This window comes from Hoplias malabaricus, chromosome X2 (genome assembly GCF_029633855.1).
Source record: "Hoplias malabaricus isolate fHopMal1 chromosome X2, fHopMal1.hap1, whole genome shotgun sequence".
Lineage (NCBI taxonomy): Eukaryota > Metazoa > Chordata > Actinopteri > Characiformes > Erythrinidae > Hoplias > Hoplias malabaricus.
The window spans coordinates 13,132,883-13,156,127 of record NC_089819.1 but is presented as its reverse complement, the minus strand read 5'-3'; the positions used below and the strand labels follow the sequence as shown (position 1 = coordinate 13,156,127).

The 23,245-nt window shown below is 36.7% G+C and overlaps 3 protein-coding genes across 3 annotated transcripts; 2 read left to right on the top strand and 1 right to left on the bottom strand.

The window, feature by feature from the left end:
* Positions 1-235: 235 nt before the first annotated feature.
* LOC136677549 (V-set and immunoglobulin domain-containing protein 10-like) lies at positions 236-10,263 on the top strand. The gene is made up of 9 exons (XM_066655132.1): positions 236-959; positions 1,397-1,699; positions 3,326-3,616; positions 4,539-4,820; positions 5,672-5,956; positions 7,123-7,236; positions 7,435-7,447; positions 7,740-7,894; positions 9,647-10,263. The coding sequence occupies exons 1-9, from the start codon at positions 911-913 to the stop codon at positions 9,694-9,696; spliced, it is 1,542 nt and encodes a 513-aa protein (XP_066511229.1). The 5' UTR covers positions 236-910; the 3' UTR covers positions 9,697-10,263.
* Positions 10,264-11,521: 1,258 nt separating this feature from the next.
* Positions 11,522-17,171, top strand: LOC136676803 (WD repeat and SOCS box-containing protein 2-like). Its single transcript, XM_066654032.1, has 9 exons — positions 11,522-11,652; positions 11,792-11,960; positions 12,624-12,811; positions 13,074-13,205; positions 13,754-13,854; positions 14,589-14,779; positions 15,261-15,353; positions 16,252-16,365; positions 16,970-17,171. The coding sequence occupies exons 1-9, from the start codon at positions 11,619-11,621 to the stop codon at positions 17,169-17,171; spliced, it is 1,224 nt and encodes a 407-aa protein (XP_066510129.1). The 5' UTR covers positions 11,522-11,618.
* A 250-nt stretch (positions 17,172-17,421) lies between these two features.
* Positions 17,422-22,592, bottom strand: LOC136676804 (replication factor C subunit 5). The gene is made up of 11 exons (XM_066654033.1): positions 22,437-22,592; positions 21,076-21,140; positions 20,743-20,879; positions 20,166-20,245; positions 19,904-19,977; positions 19,434-19,593; positions 19,042-19,123; positions 18,809-18,938; positions 18,637-18,714; positions 17,688-17,742; positions 17,422-17,561 (listed from the first exon to the last, which is right to left on the bottom strand). The coding sequence occupies exons 1-11, from the start codon at positions 22,481-22,483 to the stop codon at positions 17,465-17,467; spliced, it is 1,005 nt and encodes a 334-aa protein (XP_066510130.1). The 5' UTR covers positions 22,484-22,592; the 3' UTR covers positions 17,422-17,464.
* Positions 22,593-23,245: the final 653 nt, after the last annotated feature.

The window sequence follows — 23,245 nt, the reverse complement described above, 5'->3', positions numbered from 1 at the left end:
ATATATCGGTCCACTGGCACATTACTGGTCCAATACCGCACCGCTCAGATTACTGTCCTGTGTACAGGATTTGACTTATTTTTAGTCTCCTCAGACAGATTTTAAATTCACGGAGACTTTTATTCTGGAAAATAAACTAATACAAATGACCGACATTCGATAGTTATCATTGTGTCTGTGGAAATGAAGATTCAGTTCTCAGACTACAATTCAAAATGGCATTACTGCAATTTAATTTTCATCTTGAGACCAAAAGTGTGCAAGGGAAATTTACATTCAAATATGTTGTATCTCAGACATTTGAACTTTAATTTTAAAACTGTATACTTCATCATTCTTGACTCTGGAAACGTGTGTACACTAATGCGTGTCACACTGCAGTTGGGTTCACCCAGTAGGAGAGAGGTGTATACAAATGTTTGGGCGTGAGTTTTAATGGACGTGGTTTAATGGTCTAATGTTGGTTCGCGGGAATGGAGTCTTTTGATTGGATTGAACGCGCTGTTGCAGAAAAAGTGTACAACGCAGTGACGGGATGGAAATTAAATGTTCATAGTGCGAGCCAGCAGTTCTGTACCTTTAAGAGCAGGTAAAGGTGTGGCTTTATCATCACCGAAAGTTCCGGGAGAGAGAGAGAAACAAACAGAAGAAACAGGTGTGCGGTTAAGTGTAAACAGGTCGGGAGAGTAAGATGGAGGAGAGTTGGGTTCAAATTGGCGGGGTTTGAGACTCCAGGGCCTCGCGCTTCATTCACTGCCAGACATTAAGATAGGGTCCATTTAGGACATGACTGCTTTATAAGTGTTCTATCACTGTTTATGAGCAGTTATGACTGCTTTAATTCCGTAACGGCCGGCGAGAGCGATTTTATTATATTTTTTAGGATTAAAAAAAGGATTTCCACGCGAAAATGACTATATTTGGAGTAGTTTTCCTCTTCTCACTCTTGTGTCAAACAGGTAAGTGCATTCTCTGTTCTGAAGATCCGACATGAGGCCACGATTCTGATGTAATCTTTACCTGTTATAGAACCATTATATCATTATGTAAAGATCCTTGATTTTAAAAAGCTCATTTGCACCTGCACATATCATTTAACAACATGTTTTTTCTGAATAACCTAAGATATTTTTGAAAGGAATTTTTTTTAAAACAAGGATGCACACTGTCAGATGTCTATACTTCATAAAGGTTTATTTATTGTCATCAGAAGTTTACCAGAAAAAAATATCAGATATCAGAAACTGCCCAGAATTCCATATTGATTCCTCACTATGTCTTATTAGTTATTTCAGTAACAAAAAATCTGTGGATTTTGTGAGGAAGTTGGGTTTTATCAACTGTACAAATAGGACATCACTAAGCTTAACATAATGCCTTTAACCTCCTTTTTCAGCTACAGCTGCAGACGATCAAGAGCAGCCATTTGTTATAACTGGAGAAAAAGGATTGAGCGTCACTTTGCCATGTTTTGGAAGACTAGACAATGGCACCCTGCTGGTGACCCGCTGGAAAAAGGCTGGAGAGATTCTCATCTGGCGAGAGCAGTCTCACCCAGAGCAGGCGGGCCATTTGTCCATCTTGGATGACGGCAGCTTGAAAATCACAGGGCTGTTGACTATAGATGAGAATTTGTATGAGTGTGCTCCTGTGCCCAGAAATGGCAGCTCCTCTCGGAGTATACTTTTACAGGTTGCCTGTACGTATTATTAATCATGTTCAAATGTTCAGTCATTTGAGCGATTTGTCTGTTCAGTTTAAAATAATAAATAACTGAACAACTGACAAAAATGACATTAATTGTACTGTTGCATGTCAGAACATATTACTCAAATGTAAACAGGTTATTTGTGGGATATGCAAAGTTGTCTTCGCTGGTTTCTGTAAATGAGCTGGATTGTAAGACAAACAGGTTCTACAAGTTCAACTACTTGTGTATTTAGTGACCCAGTGTGAGTGAAACTCCTTCGGTTCTCAAGGCAATGACAACATTAATCAAAACGTCCTTTTATTCACTCATAGTTGACAGGCAGAATTGACATTTCCATGCTCTGCCCACAGATGCATTCTTTTGTATCTACTATTGCTTAGTTGGACAAGGTTTATGGAACACTGGCAAAATTCTCATTATCCTTGTGAGAAACCGTAGCACAGAACTTAAACATGGTCATTTACAGGGATTTGAAAAAATCAGATGAGCATCCAAAAAGACCTGAAAACATCACTCTTTGTCAAATTTGTGCTGTTTCAGCCTGGTAAAGGGTCCATAGCCTTAAAGTGTGACATTTCAGAAACTATGCCGAGTAAAGCTCAAATTATAAGAATCAGTAGGGCAAGGCATGTGTCCATATACAATTATTCATTAGAGTATCCTACATTTGTATCCTAGTTACAAGATTTTATTATATTTATTTGGGGTTAAAAATGGCCACATTTGTAATATATGTACATTTGTAGTGTACAGAACTGCATATTTAACATCAGTTAGGTTTTTCTGTTTGAAAAAACAAAGGCATTAAAGCATTCTTTTCACAAAATTTCACACATATCCTCCATACCTACAATAATCTCTGGTGGAACTGAAATTTCTTGGACTAGGATATAGTGTTTTAAATATCATGTGTTTAATTATCATGTGAATACCAGCACCAACAATTTTTTGATGATTAGCATAGTTCATTGTGATTTCCAAACTATTTTATTCCAGTTGGGAGAACAGTTTAGCCCAACAACTTGCAGCAAATCTAAACTCCTAGCATAAGTGATTAGGGTAAGACTTTTGCCAGCTTTTTGTGAATCGTGTCTAAACTTACAATGACAATAAAAAATTAAGTGCAGTGTATGGAGTTGAAAGAGATACAGCAGTTAATACCTAAATATTTAGCCACTCCTGCTGATCATCATTTTTTTATTTTCTATTACAATGGAGTGTATCAGCTGGTGTTGTGTTTACTACTAGTGGACTGCTAGTAGTTCTCAGGACACTCAGTAGATGTGCATCAAAACCTAACCGCATTAACATGAAACTGTCTATGGATATATGGTATACCATGGAAAGGTGATACTTCATATGGTTGTGGCACAAAAGTAATTTATATTTTCAAGGAAATTGAGAGAACACTTTGCATTTGAAAAATGTATGTTCTGGCATATTGTTGTTTTTATTTGAATCTTTCTTTAATGCCTGCATGCCATGAAGAATACATCAGTTGCAGGGATGGATAGTCTTGAAAATTGCTTTAATGAACCACCTGCAAAGGAGCACTTTTTAAGGGTGTATTGACTTAAGATGATTTATTACTGATTATTTTCTATATTGTTTCAGATGGACCAACTGACATGGCAATAGACATAAAACCGTTTAACGTCTTACCAAATGAAACAATTTTCGTCAAAAAAGGCAACAACGTTTCCTTCAAATGCTCCAGCATGTCCGAGCCTTCACAGAACCTGACATGGTTTTTTCAAGATGTCCGCAGGGCTTTTGCTGCCACATCACAGCTGGAGTTTGAGATAAATAACATTCAGCCTGCAGATCAGGGGAACTACACTTGCACAGCTTACAACCCCCTCAACAACAGGACTGTGATGCAGACACAGGAACTTCTGGTCTACTGTATGTTGCACACATAGAAGCCTGATTATTGTGCAGTTGTTTGCAAAAATTTAGGTGCTACTATTTAATGCCTATGCTTTGTTGATTTTTCTAAAGGAAAAATTCTTCACAGGGAATTTCACATTCTTCAGCAAATTTAATGCATTTTTGATGCAGTGTTGTCATTCTTTTGGCCATATATTGTTTGTCTCAATTGTCACAACATATGGCATCATAGAAACTGCATTCTTGAAACCATGCTGAGTTGTTAAGTAATGTTGTAAACGACATGGTTTCTCATACTGCACGCTATATATTTTTTTGTCTAATTTACATCTGGATATGATTCTTGGCGGCACGGTGGCGCAGCAGGTAGTGTCGCAGTCACACAGCTCCAGGGACCTGGAGGTTGTGGGTTCGATTAACGCTCTGGGTGACTGTCTGTGAGGAGTTGGTGTGTTCTCCCCGTGTCCGTGTGGGTTTCCTCCGGTGTGTGAGTGTGCGTGTGAATGAATGTGTGTGTGTGTGTGTCTGTGTTGCCCTGTGAAGGACTGGCGCCCCCTCCAGGGTGTATTCCCGCCTTGCGCCCTATGATTCCAGGTAGGCTCTGGACCCACCGCGACCCTGAATTGGATAAGCGGTTGCAGATAATGAATGAATGAATGAATGATATGACTCTTGACTGTCATTACTGAATTTAGTGTAAATTTGATCATGTAACTCATAATATAACGTTATTGTCCTGTCGTTGAAATGGTTTGAAGAATGTTTGCCTAATTCCAGGTGGTCATATGTTTCAGTACAAAGCTAAAGAAGCAAATGTTAAATATTAAACCTGTTTAAATCATATAAATTTGCTGAAGTATCACTTTAACTCTGTAGCCATGAAGTGTATCTACCTAAATTATATCTGAACAATAATTTTATGCATGTCTTTCTCCAGATGATTCGGATAGACATCCGAACTGTAGCTGGGAGCAGGTCACTGAACCCGACCTTATTCACTTTACCTGTTCATGGTACGAGGTCTACCCTTCACCTATTCTGCAGGTGTTTTTGACCTCTAAGACAGACACATCAGACGTCGTTATTGACACAAAGGCCACAGAGAACCTAGGGGTCACCCTGAACAGGACGATGCTATATGAAGGGCAGAACATCACCTGTAAAGCACGACATATGGAAACAACACCTGGCCAGGAAAAATCCTGCTTCTTCACACTCAGTAAGGCCTGAACTCATTTTATTATCAGATACTGACACACCCAGCTGTTTTCTTTGAAGTTCACTGCAGCAAATTTATAGATTAAAAGTGTGTTGATTATACATCACATTAGGATTCAAAAGTTTGGAACAGGCATTTTCTATCAGTTTTCAGCAAAAATCACCCAAACAGTCAGGTGTATACAGTGATTCTAATATATTCATATGGTTCAGCCTAAATAGATTAATACAGCTGTAGAAGATTCTAAAACTTGAAAACAGACATATTTCACTATGTTTCAAAGTGGAGATGTTTCAGTTGTCATGTGACAAAAATATTAACCTAAATATAAAATGTGCTATGATTTATTCACAGATTGTTTAGAGAATTCTTGAAACATTGAATAAAACGGCATGTAAATACTATCCTTATACAGTTTTCATTGTGAACCATTCTCAGCATTGCAAAAGATACTGACATGGTAGAGTGTGTTTGTTTGATGGTTTTACACACATTAGTGATACTGCTAGCTTAAGAGTGCGTTTTACATGCCAAAATATCTAGCAGTGTTACAGTATACAGTATTGCTTATATTGTATAAAGTAAAATTGCACTTTTCATAGAGCAATCGGTCATAAAGATGTTTGGACGCACCTTATGGGGCACAACATGGTACGTTCAAAGACTTGCTTTAGGTTCTTTTATGTGATTCACATTTTACAGAAAAAAGTAAATAATCATAGTTTCATAAATATTTTTGTTTTTGCTGCATTCGGGTTATAAAAAAAGACTTAAAACATTTATTATTTGACAATACTACCCCAAAACCTACTAACTATTCTCATGAACTCCCAACTTTTCTGGTGTTTCAGAATCCCCGTATCCAATGGGAGAGCCACTGGTGGCTGTTCTGGAGGGCAAAGAGCTCACTCTTTCTTGCACAGAGGGCAGCTCTTTCCCACCTGCTAAAACTGTATGGCAGAAAGGAAAGAATAAGGAAACTATAGTTCCCAGCTCCAGATACATCCTGGATGTCCAAGGTCCAGTGCTGACCCTAACCATTAAAAATGTGACAAAGGGTGATGAAGATTATTACTTCTGTTGGAGTGAAAATGTTCTGGGTGCAAAGATGCTGGAAGTCTACCTTACTGTCAAATGTGAGTGAAGCTCTTTATTCTGTGATGCCATCCACAAAATTATTAAAATTCAGCTTAAGCATAAGAATAGGAACCATACATTCTGTAGGTCCAGGCTTACAGAAGCACACCACATGAAAATATAAGGGATAAACTACAGAATTACAAGACTTTAAATTATCTCCTTGTATAGACATAAGATTAAAATGATCTAATTACACCAGTCCTAACATGTACAAATGTCAGAAATATTGGCACCTCTGCTCAAAAATGCACCACTTCTACCAGACAAGTGTTGCAATTGCTAATGGTGAAGGGAATAAATTCAAAGCTGATATCATTCTAAAGAATTTTAAAATATTGTCAAAGGATGTGAAAACCAATATTGTGGAAAACCATGGACACGCTTAAAGCATAAAGTCCATCTCCAGAGATCTTAAAGATTGTGAAGTGTCTGTGTGTGTGGTATCATGAACTCTGAAGGCAACCCGAGAGGTTTGAAGTGCATTGTAGGACCCAGTGCCTCCATCAGAAGGCATGGGCATTTCAGCAAGGCCAATGACGTAAAGCTTACTTCAGAAAGTACCCACAAAGATTTAAGACAAATTGCTGTGGATTGCAGTGACCAGCAATGAGACCAGATTTAAATGGCAAGATTGTAAAGCCACCCATTTCTGGAGTTCTTCGTAGAATAAAATCAGATTTTACTTTTTTCAGCTTTCTTGTTTCGTTCCAATTCAAACAAAAATAAATGCACGAACCCCAAAGCAGGGAAATCAAGGGTGCCGATAATTATTTGCCACTGACTACTGTATATCTGCATAGTACTCAGACTGCAGTTTAGCCCCACATTTATTCTGATGTTATTAGCAGTGTTTTAGCTGCATTTTGAATGAGGTATTACACAGGGGTTTTAGGGCTTTTGACTTTTGTTTTAATAGAATGTTTCTCATAAGATTATGAACATGTTAACACTTTTAACAATATAGTTTTAGCACATTCTAAGTTTTTGAATGCACACAAAAATTGAAGAAGTTTTGTTGAAATACTTTAAATCTGTCTTGTGTTTTATGGAATGCTGTTGGGTAACAAACTCTTGATGACGTCAGTAAAGCCTTATATATTTGTGGGCAGCACACAAAAAATCCTCATGTACTGATTATTGGACATTGAATGTTTACTTTCAGCATCTGCAGACATTTCAGGGGTCATGGTGGGAGTCTTCATCTCAGTTCTGATCGTAATTGCTGGGGTCACTGTGGGGATTCTTGCATACTCACGCCGGGACAGGATTTGTCTGAGTATGTGAGCTTTACCCTTTCATATCTGATTTTATAAAGCATGTGGCTTTAGCAGCAGTGTGAACCTAAATGTAGGTTCTTTTATGCTGTAAATTGGAAGCAAACTGACACTAATATTAATCTTCACACTGACACTGCACTGTGTGTTATAATTCATTGATTATAAATATATGTATTTTCTCTGTTTTCCTCCCATAGGTCTAAGATTTAGGTAAGTATCAAATTAAAGAATACTATAAATATTGTAATATTAACATGACAAGGTGTGAAATAATAATAATAATTAAGTAGACACATTTGGCCAGTTACACCGCGACCCTGAAATGGAGAAGCAGAAAAGAAAATGTATATATGTATTTGGCCAGTTATTTTGCACATTTATTTTGACATCTGTTTTTATGTGAACCAATGACAGTGAACGTCTTTCAGGACCCTCAACTATTGATTGAAATGTAGTCTGTGAAGAGTGGACATTGTTGGTTAAAATTCTGTGTTGTTGTCAGTGCTCTCGAGGAGGACAGGACTGATGTGGTGAGTCTGGTGGAATCAGATGATGGTGATGTTTTTAACGACACTGTTCCCAGTCTCCCTCCAATCTCAAATGGTCTTGGTCCAATCCACGCCACAACGCTCGTAGAGATCCACCGCATCCAGTCCAGTGAGTGACCACTCATTGCTAATGTCTTTCACTTCACATTACAGAATATTGGGTCATTAAAATATAATGAATGAAGTGAGATTGAAATATTTAAAAAAAAATGAATGAAATCTTACAACAAAACAACAGAAATAAGTTCAGTGAAATTAGATCCCTAATGTAATAAAACAAATACCTTCAAAAATGTAAAAGGAAAAAATGGTTTACTTGCAGTGTAAGTTAATGTAAAAAGATTTTGGACAATTTTTATTGCTTAATTTATCATGATATATTGATATATAGGGCAGATATTCAATATAAAGGGCAGATACAGTGTTCAAATAATATAGAAATAGAATGTTTAATGTTTTTCCCCCTGACAGCAACAAATTGTGTGGAGAATAAGAGAATTTAGAGTAAACATACACACCTGAAGTCAGTCTAAGAGAAATGTATGCTTTTCACAATAAAATCAATTAAGTTAAATGGAAGTGGGTGATGTATCTCTGTAGCACAAAACTGAAGCTTCTTGATGGTTTTAGTATTAGACTACGGGGACTGGAGCACATAACTGGAGCCATGATGTGATTCTAATGTTAAACTGAAGGATTTGTTATCTGCCAACATGTTTGCCAGACGCTAGAGAGAATCTTGTACTTTATGCAGCCAATAACTACCTACTACATCATTACAGAAATTTGTCACACTAAATGACCAATCACAAGTCTGCTATTTTGGCATGACACATAGAAGAAAGCAGATAGCTGATCAGAACGCAACTCGCATCCTGACAGCGAAGCAGACCAAATGCACTAAAAGTATCAGAATCTCAACTTGTGGGTGGAGCGCCTGTGACTCAAACATCTACCAAGTACTGCAGTGTAACGTAATATGATAAGCTGAGATTTATGTAAATTATTCAATTCAACTCTCTGTTCCTTTATCCGTTTCAAGTGGGGTAAACAAATCGACTTAAAAACAAAAACCTTCACATACATATGTTTAACAGATCATCACTGTGAACAACATATTAACTCTATAGGAAAAGGTAAACACATTGTTTTATTCAAAACAAATCTATCCTGCTTTTAGCCTAAATAGTTTACAAACGCAGGTGAATGTAATGTTAGGGGCTCCGCTCCGGACTGGGCAGTTCTCAAGGAGAATATACTGTTTTAGCAATGCTGTGAGAGGCAGCAGTGATTTAGCTTTGACTGTTTCCTTAGTCTATGATCACAAACCCTGGACATGACTAATTACAGTGAATAACCTACAGATTGCTCCTTTAGTATATCAAAAATTATATTAAAAAATCAGTACTAGGGTCTCCATGTAGCAAACATATTTTTAATTATAATATTTTAATATTTTATATTTTAAAATATTAAATATTTTTAACAATCTTTTTCTACATCCACGTCCACTTGAATTATCATCCTTGTCCCTATAGGCTACATTTAAACCGATATTTCCTGATGTCAATATGTCTCCTGTATCATTGTGCATTGCTAAGTTAAATGTCACAATTTCCTTATGTTGTTTAACCAAACATTATGACAAATGACAATAGTGCTGTAGTTAACATAATTCAGAAACATTTACAAGCCCAGTTGGGTCCAGCAATAAAAGTGATAAAAACTTCAGTGCTGCTTCTTTGTTGAATAATGGTTTTCTCGATACAGTTTCATTCTGTTGTTCCAATGATGATAGTCAATGCCTCCATCCATCAAACAGCAAAAAGATGTTCTAATATAACTTGTCCTTTGTTTTTAGGTGATCATGAAGATAATCTAAATGATGCAGACCAGACAGATCCTGATTAAATAAAGGAAGAAGACAGAGGCAGAAATCTGCTAGACTTGTCAAATTATACATATTGTTTCCTTTAGACCACCATTGAAAAGGCCTGTTTTTATGTTCAGGGAAAACAAACGATATTTTCATTTGCATTTTGATTTGTATGTTTTACTCTTTGATTGTAAGATTGTGTATTAAACTCTTTCAATTGTACAAAACATCCTGTTGCCTTTTGGGCTTTATTGCAGAGCTGGGTAAACCTCTGATATTTTATTGTTATAATGATACATTTTGTTATCATGGTAATAAGCTATTCTGTGTATCCTAGATCCTTATCCATATTTAAAGATCATTAAACAAGTCTGAATGTTTCATTTTAGTAACTGATAATGATGCAGTATATTTTACTTTCAATTAGATGTTTAATAAGATTTAGTGCATTGAAGTACATGAAATGTCCAAAAATCTTAAAAACATTGTAGCCAGTTTTGGAATATGGCTCTACTTGCGCATTAAATTTGTGATATACTGTTTGTATGTATGTAAAATTTTATATTTGTGATGATAATATTAACCCATTTCATATATAAGCACAAGTGCTTAAATTAAATATAAACATTTTTTAAATAAAGACATTTGATTATAGGCAAGGCAAGGCAAGGCAAGTTTATTTATAGAGCACCTTTCATACAGAAGCAATTCAAAGTGCTTTACAGAAAAAGAAATTACATTAAAAGCCAGAGTAAAATCATAAATTCCAATAAGACAATTACATAAAAAGAGTAAAATGATTAAAATGATTAAAACAATTTAAAATGACAATAAATGAAAAGAAATAAAAGAAATAAAATGCCGTTACAGAAAAGTGCAGAATATTTTAAACTGAGCTGTAAGCCTGCTCAAACAAGAGAGTTTTAAGTCTTGATTTAAATGTGTCTAACGTTGGGGCACTTCTAATATTCTCAGACAGCTGGTTCCATTTAAAAGTGGCATAGTAGCTAAATGCTGCCTCTCCATGTTTAGTTTTGACCCGAGGCAGGACTAACTGACTAGTTCCTAAAGATCTGAGATCTCTGCTCGGCTCATATCTCTGTAGCAGATCTGATAAATACGCTGGTCCTACCCCATTGAGACATTTATAAACCAGTAATAACACCTTAAAGTCTATTCTATAACAGACTGGTATCCAGTGTAAGGATTTGAGGATGGGGGTGATATGATCTCTTCTTTTGCTCCGAGTGAGAACTCTGGCAGCTGCATTTTGAATCAGCTGAAGCTGTTTAATGGTCTTTTTTGGAAGTCCAGCTAAGAGACCATTACAGTAATCAATCCTGCTAGAAATAAAAGCATGGATAAGTTTCTCTAGGTCTGGTTTAGTCAGAAAATCTCTAATCTTACTGATGTTCTTAAGATGGTAAAATGCTGATCTAGTAACCGCTTTAATATGACTACTAAAACTGAGATCTGAGTCCATTGATACACCAAGGTTGCGAGCCAGTTCTTTAGATTTTATTCCAAGTAATTCTGGAGCTTTAAATATTGTACTTGTTTAACGGCAATTTTGATAGATGTGTAAATAATATATAAAAATCTCCACAATTTTGTGGTTTTAAATTTTTTTTTTAAATTTACTACATTTGAACACAACAGCTGTCCTTCACACTTTGTTCAAATTTCATTATGGATGGAGAAATAGAAAAGCTCCAGAATTACTTGGAATAAAATCTATTTCTTTTTACGTTGACGTGCATATAATGTTCTCCAACGTCTAGTGTAAAACTAATTGAGGAGCAGAGGTTGTTTTTTAGAGCTTCTATAATGTACGTTGATAGTATTCTCATTGCGCATGTGCGAGCACTCAATTTGTGTACTAAGGTGCTTTTGGTTGCGTTGAGACCACACAGAGAACCCACGAACCACTCTCCATACTGATGAAGGCAACAGAGAAATGTGCACAACACCTCAACAAACACCAGCAGACGGTAAGACACTTATATTTTTAATTAGGCATTTTTTCCAATTGAATATTACTACTCTGTTCAATGGAGGACGTTCTCATCGTCGGCGGATAAACGGCTCGGTTTCTCACCCTGATTGTATTTTCTTTCCTTGTTCCCTCAGAAGAGGAGGGTCTGTTGGCAGAGCTGAAGCCCCGCGGCTCGGCTCGTTTGTACGGTTCCGCGGGCTGCGAGACCTGGAGCGTGTGTTTCTCCGAGGACGGCTCTCTCTTCGCTTGGTCTCTAGGACATGGAACTGTCTCTCTGCTGCCCTGGCCACTGCCCTGCCTTCCGTAAGATTTCAGCTCTGATACAGTAGAATTAAACCGTTCTCACTCCTTTTCTTCTTCACTTATTATGGTGTAACCAGAGTGAAATTGGTTAATTCGAAAGAAACGTAAGCCTGTGTTTTAGCCACAAAAATGGTGATAGTAAATAAGTATCGCATATATACACAGTAAACTTTAAAAGTGTGAGTAAAAAAACTTTACATCCGAACCCTATCTGTAGAAATTGTGTTTGTATGTACCATTTTTTTACTTGTGAAATGGTTAAATGCTTGGAACCTCAGTAGAAAATTGTGTAATTTAATAAGTTAATAAGTCCTTAACTCTGTTGGGGAAAAAAATCTGGGCAGTTACACGTTTTAAACCTTCAGTGAGCTGCTGTACACAGAATATATGCAAATTCTAAACTGAATTTGTATGAATGGCCAATAGACAATGTAAAATGTTTCTTTACTACATAAAACCTCTATTATAAAGGACTTTTTTCATTATCTAGACCCTGTAATTCATTGTAAAATATAAATATAATATATATATTATATACATATATTTATAAAAATATTATAGTAATTACGTTTTAGCCCATTACTTCATCCAGTATTGTGCAGCCTTCAGATAAATCAGATTAAATGATGAATCATGACATAGCATTTTCTACTCTACTTGCAGTCATGGTGAGGGTCCTGCTGACAGTCCAGGGAAAACACTACAGTGTGAACACACTGTATGGGGTATGGCATTTGGACCACGACTGGCCAGTCAGGCAAGAGCTGCTGAGCATTGTGGGGCTGCTAAGCAATTGCTGTTAGCTACAGGCCTCAATAACGGAGTTATCAAGGTGTGGCTTGTCTCTACTGGTAAGATTGAGAGGGTTTTTATGTTTTATGTGTTAAAGAACTTTGCACTCATCTATACTTCAAGCATATCGAAGTGGTTATGTAAACTTATGCTCAGCAAGCACACACTTTACACACAGTATATATTTCAGCTCACTGAAACAATATAATTCTAGTATCAACTCTTTAGAATTTACTAAAGTGTAATCAGTTAAAATAAGTGAATAACTATTTTTCATTCCTCATTGTATTGATATATATATATTTATTCAATTTCTTTTAGGAAAGTTATTGTTCAATTTAACTGGACACGAGTCAGTGGTGAGAGATTTGGTCTTTGCACAGAATGGAAGTCTCACTCTTGTGTCTGCCTCGAGGGACAAATCTCTGCGAGTCTGGGACTTGGCTAAAAAAGGTCTCATTTATCTTTTGATCTGATGCTTTGAAATGAACAGAGTCTGTTTTAAGAGGCATATTTTAACTTTATTTCATAGGTGTATAATATAGGCATAACTGACCTATCCATGCTCTGTGTACTTTGGCTCAAGTGTCACCGAGCACGAAAGGTTTTACAGGATGCCACTGAAATTCCATTAAACCTAATGAATATTCAGTTTGAATCAGATGTTTAACGTCTATTTCATGGTGAAATACTATGCTCCGTCTACCCTAACAGTGATCGCTTTTTCATGCATGTAAAATAAATGATCTGACATTAATAATGCATTGGTTTTTTTTCTAGATGTCTTGAAACGAATAGGATTCTTGTTAGTGCTCTGTTGGCCAAACCCAACCTAGCTTGTTGCTTTGAAAGAACATACGTAGATGTTGATCATGGATAGTTTAGCTAATGCATATGGAATGTGCCTCTGCTGCTACTCAAACATGATCATAATTTTTTAGCATATTTTTCACAACCTTTCTCAAGTCATTCAAGTTCCTGAATTATTGAAATTTCTATAGGTACACCATCCCATGTGCTGACAGGACCAAAAAACTGGGTATTCAAATGTTGCGTTTCTCCAGATAGCAGCATGATTGCTTCAGTCTGTAATCTCGACACAGTGAGTATTTTTACTAATGACCAACCACTGTTATTACTGGTTCAGTTAGGTCACACACTGCTTCAATTATAAGCTCGAATTATAAACTTCATACACAGGTAAGTCTCAGAAGACTGCCATACAGGAGAGAAACCAGTCTGTTGAGTTTGCATTTTTTGACATTTTTTCTTAAAAATATTTAAAAATAACCTCTCGTCTCCTTCTTGAGAACCCAATATTGTGTCTCGTCTCGTCTTGTGAGATGACTGTCTCGTCAAACCCCTAGTCATATGTCACATGGGTCTGTCTAGTAGTTTTATTGTTTAATTTTTGTTTGACAGACATAAACAGAAATCACTCAGCTTAAGTTTTTAACGCATTAATTGTCTTTAACTTTTTCTTTTACCAGAGGTTTTGTAAAGTAATTTGTAAATGTTTTGACTTTTATATTTATGATGAATGTCAGTAAATGTTTTCTAAATTCATATTCATTGGCTAATCATTTTTCCATACTAAATATATCATAATTTTCCAAGAAAAACATGTATTTCCATTTTTGTAGATTTTTAGGTTGCTGTATCATTTGAACACAGCAGCTGTCTTTCCCATTGTGTGAAAATTCCATGATGAATGGACCTACAGAAATGCCAAAATTACTTGGAAAAAAAGTTTTTACACTGACTTCTTTTAAAATTTGAGAATGCTTTTCCCTTCTAAAAATTATTTTGGAGATTGTTGTCATTCTGTGATTACAGAAAGCTTATCTATGGAGCATGCGATCATACACCTTCATCCGAAACCTGAAATATGATCATGAGCGGACCATGATATCTTGTGATTTCTCTATGGATGGAGGGCTGCTTGTCATTGGTTCTTTTCATTCTGCAACTGGCTGGTGGCTGGATTTATGGGACCCCTACACTGCTGACAAGCTGACTACAGTGGAGTAAGTGGTCCAGGCCACTGGCCTCATTGACTGTTAGTTTCCATATAACAGATGCCAGTATTGAGACTATGATTAACAGCTTTAAAATGATTCTAAAGCTTAAGGAGAACTGCACCAGTTCGTCATGGTAACAGGCTTTTGTATGTCATATTGTCATTGTCAAACAAAAGATGACCAATTAATCCAAGTTAAAGTAACAGTAAAACAGATTTTAACAGTGATCATACGCTTATCAAATGAGGCACTTTTGCTGTTATTTATCAGTCGTCTCTTAAGAGGCCTTTACAGTTATTTTGCGAATGTAAAAATGTCATTTAAAAAAAACAGAAGATAGAAGAATGGGATGGAAGGCCTCACTGTTAGAGCCAGTGGTATAGATTTTAATAGCACAGCCATATTTTTATCTGGTCCCAGAGGGTATACTTTGCTTGAGAGTACTGTTTTTGTGATACAGGTGCATATTCCACTGTGTTCTTTTCAGGGACTGTGATGTATGTGTATACAGAAATGACAATCTCCTGACAGCTTTGAGTTTCTCTCCTGTGACCCTTCAGCTGGCTTTCAAAGACTACAGGTCAGACATGTTTAATACTTGCTTGTGCTCATGAGAAATTAGATTTATTTTGTGCATGGCTTGAAAAACATTGGCTGTAATTTACATTGGATGGGTATTCATAAATTAATGGAAACAAATTTAGAAAATGGTGCCTGCGGGACACTAGGACAGAGGCATGTTTACCACCGGGTCACCCCACCTTTTATTTTAAATGTCCATCCATCCATCCATTATCTGTAACCGCTTATCCAATTTAGGGTCGCGGGGGGTCCAGAGCCTACCTGGAATCATCGGGCGCAAGGCGGGAATACACCCTGGAGGGGACGCCAGTCCTTCATAGGGCAACACAGACACACACACAATCACTCACACCTACGGACACTTTCGAGTAGTTTTTAATTTCTAAAGATACTAATTGGTGCAGTTTTGCTAGTGGAATTATTGCCCATTCTTGCTGTATTCAGGTTTGAGCTGCTTAAGTCTGTGGTCACGGTTGTCTGACCCTTCCTCTATTTTTTAAATAGGAGACAGATCTGAACTGCAGGTAGATCAATCAAGCATAGTCTATTGCTGTGTCTAGACCTGCTCTCTTTACTACTGAGGTAGTGTCAGACCTAGTTTTGCTCACCTACAGGTCAATTTCCGGCTTAAAAAAAAGTGATATGTATTTATTTTTCACCTTTATTTTGCTCCTGTTAAATTTTTAAGATTTTCAGGCACAAGCAACAATACACTGATCATGCATTGTACATGTTTATTTAAACATTAAAGGAATGGAATAACTACTTCTCTTAGAAACATGATCTTGTGACATGCTCAGACATGCCTTTATGTAATTACATAATCAATAGGTCCTTAGCTTGTAAGTCAGTGTCCCTTTCTGTTTTATGAAAGATTTCCTGTCATTGTGTAACAGGGCGTTACAGATTTGGGACATGGAACAAGACAAACTGGTCTTGGAGGCAGATCACAACAGAGTCAGTGGGCTGTGCTGTGCCTTTCACCCACAAGGCAGTGCAGTTGCTACAGGGTAATTCCACAGCACATTAAATCCTTAAACAGACACTATGGACAAATACAGATCACACTCCGAAGCCTTTTGACATTTGTAACAGAAACCAGACATGAGTACTGTTCTGAGAATTCAACTGATGTAATAATTGACACATCAAGTTATGAAGTGATTAATAGCATTCATTCATTGTAACCACTTATCCAGTTCAGGTTCACAGTAGGTCCAGAACCTGCCTGGAATCACTGGGTGCAATGTGGGAACACACCCCAAGGGGGTGTCCTCCTCTCTCTCCCTCACACACACACACACACACTTGAGTAGCCAATCCACCTACCACGCCAAACCCCTCAGTCACCTCTAGCGGGGCTCAAACCTGCAACCCCAGGAACCTGGGGCTGTGAGACAGCAAAAGTACCTGCTGTGCCACCATGCGGCCAACGATAAATAGCAGAACAAATCAATTTTCTTCCCTTACAAATATCTGTCAGATGTTGAATATACTTAGCTTCAGTGTATTAGCAATTGATAAATGAATTGATGTTTAAAAGAATAACATCTGAACCATATTTGAGCCGTGGGGCCAAAGGAGTTGCAGAAATTAAGTTCTGTTTCATTCCAGGTGTCGAGATGGGCATGTAAAGTTTTGGAGAGTTCCTCTTCTGGTTCCCAGCCTTCAGCACCTTTGTCGGACTGCCCTGAGATACTCCGTATCCACGTTCCAAGTGAGGGCCTTGCCTCTCCCAAAGAAAATCCTGGAATTCCTTACCTATAGGAATATTTCTAAGACAAAGATACTACGCTGCAGTGAACACTACAGCTGATCTCTGGCTTGTTAGCTGGTAGCACAATATTTTACAGCAATAAACAAAACTTTACTTTCATTTAAATATCAGGAAGACGACACCAACCAACCTCCAGAATTCTGTACAGATGAAAACAACACTTGTTTTGAAGTGGAATTATTTATTTAAAGACACACATTTCATTAAAATGTTCTGCTGCTATAACACTGAATGATGACCAAGATGGGATTCCAAAACATCCATTCCACAATCAACAGAAGATGCCAAATATTGTTTTAATATGCAGAAATAAGTGTGTACTGAAAACTGGTCTAGCCATCACTGACCACTATGTCTCTAACTGCCTGAAAAGCTGCCACCATTGAGCTCAGCTGAATCTTCTCATTGGTCCCAGATGCAAGCCGGTACCTGTCAGAGTAAAACAGTGTACAATAATGCATTGCACTTTTATTCAATGCAAGATTAAAAAAGAGGATGAGGTTGGATTTGGTCATAACTCATTTAACTTTATGGAGCAACTGAAAATGTACTTACTCGATATCTGCTAATTTGATTAGCAGGCCCATCCGAATGGATGGAGGAAAATCAACTGGAATAGAGCAGGGGAAGGAAGTTAATCATGGCACTAATAAGAATGTAAAAATGGTTTTGTTAAAGGTTTACAAATTAAGCAGCAAAATTGAAATGTGTTTAAATTAAAAAGGCACCTTTCAGCCTGCAATCAAGGGTACTCACGTTGTGAACACTGCACAATCCCAAAGTTTGTTTACTTTTAAATTATAAAATAAAAAGCTTGGTGGATACATGATTAATAAAATAATTAAAATTTTAAAAATTCGAAGGGGTTTTGGCCTAACACTGGCATTTAATTGTTTTTTAATTGTCAATTGTTGTTTAATCATTTGTATAGCATAGCATTTTATCCATAAACCTGCAACAATATGATTTTGTATCCATTTGTATGCATGATCCAAAAATGTTCCCTTATTACACTATCTCGCCTGCCATATGCCATTAGCAAAAAACACCATCCAAAAAAAAAAAAAGTCATCATCCTAGAGTAGTTAATTTCAGAACTGGCTCAGTGGGGGAGTCAGTTAGTTGTGAAATCATATTCTACAATTTACTGCAGCATGTCTAGCAATGGATACATTTTTCATTTGGGGTGGCATGCCCCTTTAAAGCTTCAGCACAGCAATAGTGAAGCACACTACACTAGGCCACTGGCAACTTGTTTCTGTGGCAACCACAGGGGAATCTCCAGGGAAACCAGGCCAAGAAAACAGTCTGCTGAGTCTATACGAATGGATTATGATGAGAGCAAGGGAGAGCACATGGCCTAGGACTGAACTGAATTTACAGAGAAGCCATTAACTGGATGTTAGACACTAGACAAATGTGAAAGGGTTTCACCATCCTAATGCAACCCCTTAAAACCCATAAGTGTGCCTTTAAATTTGGAATTAACCTGAATGATGTTTACCTCTGTGTATAAGAAGGTGCACCTCTGTTAAAATGTCATGCAATGCTAGACCTTTCAGTGTTTTCAACTGCAGAATTTCTGTTCAACTCACTTTAAGGAAGAATATTTTTCTGGATTTGTTCTTAGTACAGAACTAAACACTAAAGGAGAAGTGAAAGAGCAGGAAGGATACGGTTATATGCTGTTGTGAAGTCTTTGTTCAAAGCCCAGTCCAGTATGTTGGCAATATCTGACCGCAAGGGGTGTCCTGTACATGTGTAAACAGTCTCCTCTGTTATTTTCCCATAGGCCATATGAGTACTCTGCATAAACAGTCAAAATTTGTCATTTACATCAAATACTGCACATCAAAATATTTACAGCAGATCACACTATTTCTGCTTTTCAGACATCCCTTAGACACACCTGTAAAATGTTTAATGATCGCCTCATGTCTCCTGTTGACAGGGTCACAATTGCCTTCATGCCATCTTGAGTGATGTCAATGCTAAGAGAAACATTCAGAGAACAGATAAAAGGTCCACTGAATTTTTCATAAGTCTGTGTTGACTGGGCCGCGTTTTCCCTTATTCTTTGTCTGAGCCTGTATACTGGCCTATCTAGGTATATGTTACCACAAACTCTTTGTGAATTTTATCACTTATTTTCAGTCTGCTTATAAAATAATGCTTAATTAAAGCCACCATTAATGAGTTCCTAATATTGAAGGCCTCAGTCTACACTTTAATCCAATGCAACATTCTTTATGAATAAAATCTTTCTGAAAATATACTCTGTACTTTTTGGGAGCCACTTACCTCTCCTGCTGGATAACATGCTCTAGTCTGGGGATCATCTGGTTCTGAGAAAGTGGGCCAAACCGGAAACGTGTGCATCGGGACTGTAGAGCTGGGATGATCTTAGACAGGTAGTTACAGATCAGACAGAAGCGAGTGTTCTCTGTAAACTTCTCAATAACTGAGAAAAAAATAAATAAATAAAATTATATATGTAAAATTCATTATATAAGAAACAATTGCACAGAGAAATCTCTTTAAAAAATATTTCCCCTCTGGTTATTGGTCAAATCAGAAGCAGCAGCACATTCACACATTCATTGCATTTAAATCAGAAAATTAAAGTCAAATTTAAAATAAAAATCTCCATTTCATCTGTGCAATTTACAGAGGAGTGTTTTTGGCTAGTGAAAATGACGGCTTCTGCTTTTGCCACAGAGCCATTTGGAAACCCAGCAGGTAAACTGGAAGAGAGGCAGATGGTTTGCTACCTCTTCTTAAAGCATTTTGAGCATCCTGGGTCATTGCATCCGCTTCATCCAGAATCACCAATTTAAAGCCCTTCCTACACACACACACACACTGCAATTTTACATTTACGTACAAAATGACATTAACAAATCTGATAATCTTACTCAGCACTGTAATTATATGAGAAATAGTCATTGGTAAACTTTTAACAATTAAGCAATTTCGAATAATATTACAGGATGCAAATTAATTTCTGTGAAAAACAGATGTTCAAGTTCTTACTTGAAAATGGTTCTGGTGCTGGCGAAACTGAGGATTGGGCCCCGAACCACATCTATACCACGGTCATCTGAAGCATTGAGCTTTATAAAAAAGCAAACCAAATAATTAAATTATTTTAATCCATAGATTTAATAATTAAATACTTTTTAATCCATACAGCATTTTGTTTGTACTATGGAATATATATTTAATACAAGTTAAATAGCATGCTCTTATATAGGCTTACCACACATTTTATTCTAGTGTCTAACAAAGATCCATTTTAACAGGGATAATAAAGTCCTAGATCAACTCTGAGGGTATTTTTAATAGAGGAATTCTCCAGCATTTCAACTTAATATCTCTGCGTTGCACCTGTACCAATAAAATACCAAATGCATGTTTTAAACACGCTTCAGTGAACTTAATAAATGAAAAGAAAATCTGTGTATCACAACAAATATCCTATACCAGGAACCAATGTCCAGGTGTTATGGTTTTAAGGACAGGTTAATGATTGACTATTGTGGATTTAAAAAAAAAACCCACACTGGATGTACACACCCTAGCATTAAGACTAGATTTTTATCTGCAATACCTCAAGAACCATGGAGTTGAACTCTTTATCTTTGTAGAGTTGCTTAGCACAGGCTAAGATGGTGGAGGTCTTTCCTGTTCCTGGAGGCCCATAAAACAGCAGATGAGGCAGTCTGTCTTCACTGATGAACTTCTGAACTGAGGAGGAGGATTCAGAAATAATTGTGAAAAACATGCTTCTTGCAGCTGGAGAGATACTACAGCTGGTGAGCAGACAATAGCTATGGTTTTCTATCAGGACCTAGCCAGTGTTTTCATACTTGGACATTCATAACGGAGTCAAACATGTTATTGGGTATAATAATTCAATTGATTGTGTTTACTCATTACTTACTCGTGCTCAGAATGTCTTGATGAGAGATCAAGTCATTTAGTGTCTGTGGCCTATACTTTTCAACCCTTTAAAAAAAGAAAGAATATCCAGTTGTAAACATTTTTTTATTAATTTATAAATACAAATTTAACTGCATTTTTATATGTATAATAAACATTGCCATCATGAAATAAAATTAACTCGACCATGACCTTTGAATGTTTAGTTCAAAACCTAATTTTTGTATCATTAACTCATTATATGATTTTATAATATCCATTATTAATAACCATAGCAGAGCAGAGTGTGAAATGTGGGTCAATATTGCAACCCTTTCCAAGGCCAGACCACAAGGCGGGATTTCTTCATTAGCCAAATAGCTTAGGCTCAGAATTGAGTTCAGTAGGAATCTCCCTCAACTCTTTTCCATATTTGACTTAATGCTTAAGGGTTATAGCTAACAGTCTATAACAATCTATCAAGACCAGGACGAAATCTTTGCTTTCTATGATTTTGGCCCTTTAAAGGGACACTATTTAAGACGTTATTTTGCTCCTTGGGCTCCCTCTAGTTGTAAATAGTCCATACTTACAACACTGTACTGAAATCACTGGGGAGGGTGGTAGTTTCACACCCTCCTGAGTAGGAAACTTATTTGCATTTGTGAGTTTTGTATTTCTTGAAGGGGACTTTTATATTTAAGGGGAGTTATGAAGGTGAGCCACTCCATTTGTGTGTAAGCTCCATAATGAAATTATAAAATAATAAAAATATATTGGTTGATTCTATACCTTGCTTCTAATTAAATAAATATTAGTGTCCTCATTGGCTTTTCTCGGGGATGCTGTCATTTTTTATTATTATTATTTTTTTAACTTGACGAAGGCCTATGTGGCACATGCGTTGTTGATATGCGGACACTGTCACACGCTTTAAAAAAAAACGTAACAGTATGTTAGCATATTTAGAGTTTAGCATTTCACATCAGTGACTATGCCGAAACTTAGAACATGTTAGTGTGTAGACAAACTGTAAGTAAATACACAACGTTACTGTTACCCCAAAAATGCAACATCTCTGGGCTAAGCAAGCCAATAAATAACCTAATATTTTTGTGTACGTTTATATTGATGGACGGTTCTGCATGTTGTTTTTACGGTGCATATGCAATCTATCATCACAGACCCGAGCCTCGAGTCCTGTGTAGAGATTAAAGTTAAAGCCTAATAACTGATAAGTTGAAGTTTCATAATGCATTAATTACCCGGGTAAAGCTCTGCAGTCGGAGTACAACTCTCTCCTCTTTATAAGGAGACACTACTAACATTTATTCAGTGCTTTCACGCTCAAGTGGCGCTCTGTTTATCGCAGTAACATCTTACCATGGTAAATTCCTCGTCTGAACGCCTGTCTTGCTGGTCGAAGCCATGTTTTACTGTGTTTTTACCGTGAGTTGTATCTCGCTTCTCCCTTGGCGCGCTTTTAGTGTTTGACTCCTAGGTCGAATCGACTCTTTCGACTTGGTTCTTTAAAATAACACCAAATTAACCGAGTCGCTTGTTCACATTGAATGGCTTTTTATAACAATATTCTCCGTTTTTACAGTGGTGTTTTTTAGTGAAATCAGTGAAACCCCTTGATAGAAATTCGTGTAATTCATGAAAAACTGTTTTCTCTTTGTGGACTGAAGGATATCTTTTGAATGTATTCTTGTGAATTTCTGATTCGGTTCATTAAAGTGGACAGTTTGAATCAGATTGGTGAACTGAATCGATTGTGACCTCACTGGTGACGACAGAGCGGTTCAGCACCGTTTCTCCGCCCATTTATAAAATCTAATATTATAGTTACACACTGCATGCTCCATACTTAACTCTATTCTACATACTGCATTCTCCATAATACCAAATAACACGTTTTTATAAAGTATTCAGTCCTATTCAAAATAACCCATAGCACATATACTGGAAATAAACAAGCCTACTTCATTCTGTATTACATAATATATTATATGCATACAGGTATATTATATGTCCTTGTATTCTCAGGTATGCAGTTGAGTTTTTAAGATGAATTTACAGGGTTGTTTATTATTATTATTATTATTATTAAAAATAATAATAACATAAATATCTACATATACATATACATACAACAGTTGTAGATACCCTTTTAAATTAATGTATTACAT

Excerpts from the sequence above, each read along its gene's own strand:
- LOC136676804 (XM_066654033.1), bottom strand. The coding sequence starts at position 22,483 with ATGGCTTCGACCAGCAAGACAGGCGTTCAGACGAGGAATTTACCATG. Across the intron at positions 20,246-20,742 it reads TCAACTCCATGGTTCTTGAG|CTCAATGCTTCAGATGACCG; the intron begins GTATTGCAGATA and ends TTTTTTATAAAG. Across the intron at positions 18,715-18,808 it reads CTTCACAACAGCATATAACC|AAATTCTGCAGTTGAAAACA; the intron begins GTATCCTTCCTG and ends TGAGTTGAACAG.
- LOC136677549 (XM_066655132.1), top strand. The coding sequence starts at position 911 with ATGACTATATTTGGAGTAGTTTTCCTCTTCTCACTCTTGTGTCAAACA. Across the intron at positions 960-1,396 it reads CTCACTCTTGTGTCAAACAG|CTACAGCTGCAGACGATCAA; the intron begins GTAAGTGCATTC and ends CTCCTTTTTCAG. Across the intron at positions 4,821-5,671 it reads ATCCTGCTTCTTCACACTCA|AATCCCCGTATCCAATGGGA; the intron begins GTAAGGCCTGAA and ends CTGGTGTTTCAG.
- LOC136676803 (XM_066654032.1), top strand. The coding sequence starts at position 11,619 with ATGTGCACAACACCTCAACAAACACCAGCAGACG. Across the intron at positions 11,653-11,791 it reads TCAACAAACACCAGCAGACG|AAGAGGAGGGTCTGTTGGCA; the intron begins GTAAGACACTTA and ends TTGTTCCCTCAG. Across the intron at positions 13,206-13,753 it reads CTGGGACTTGGCTAAAAAAG|GTACACCATCCCATGTGCTG; the intron begins GTCTCATTTATC and ends AAATTTCTATAG.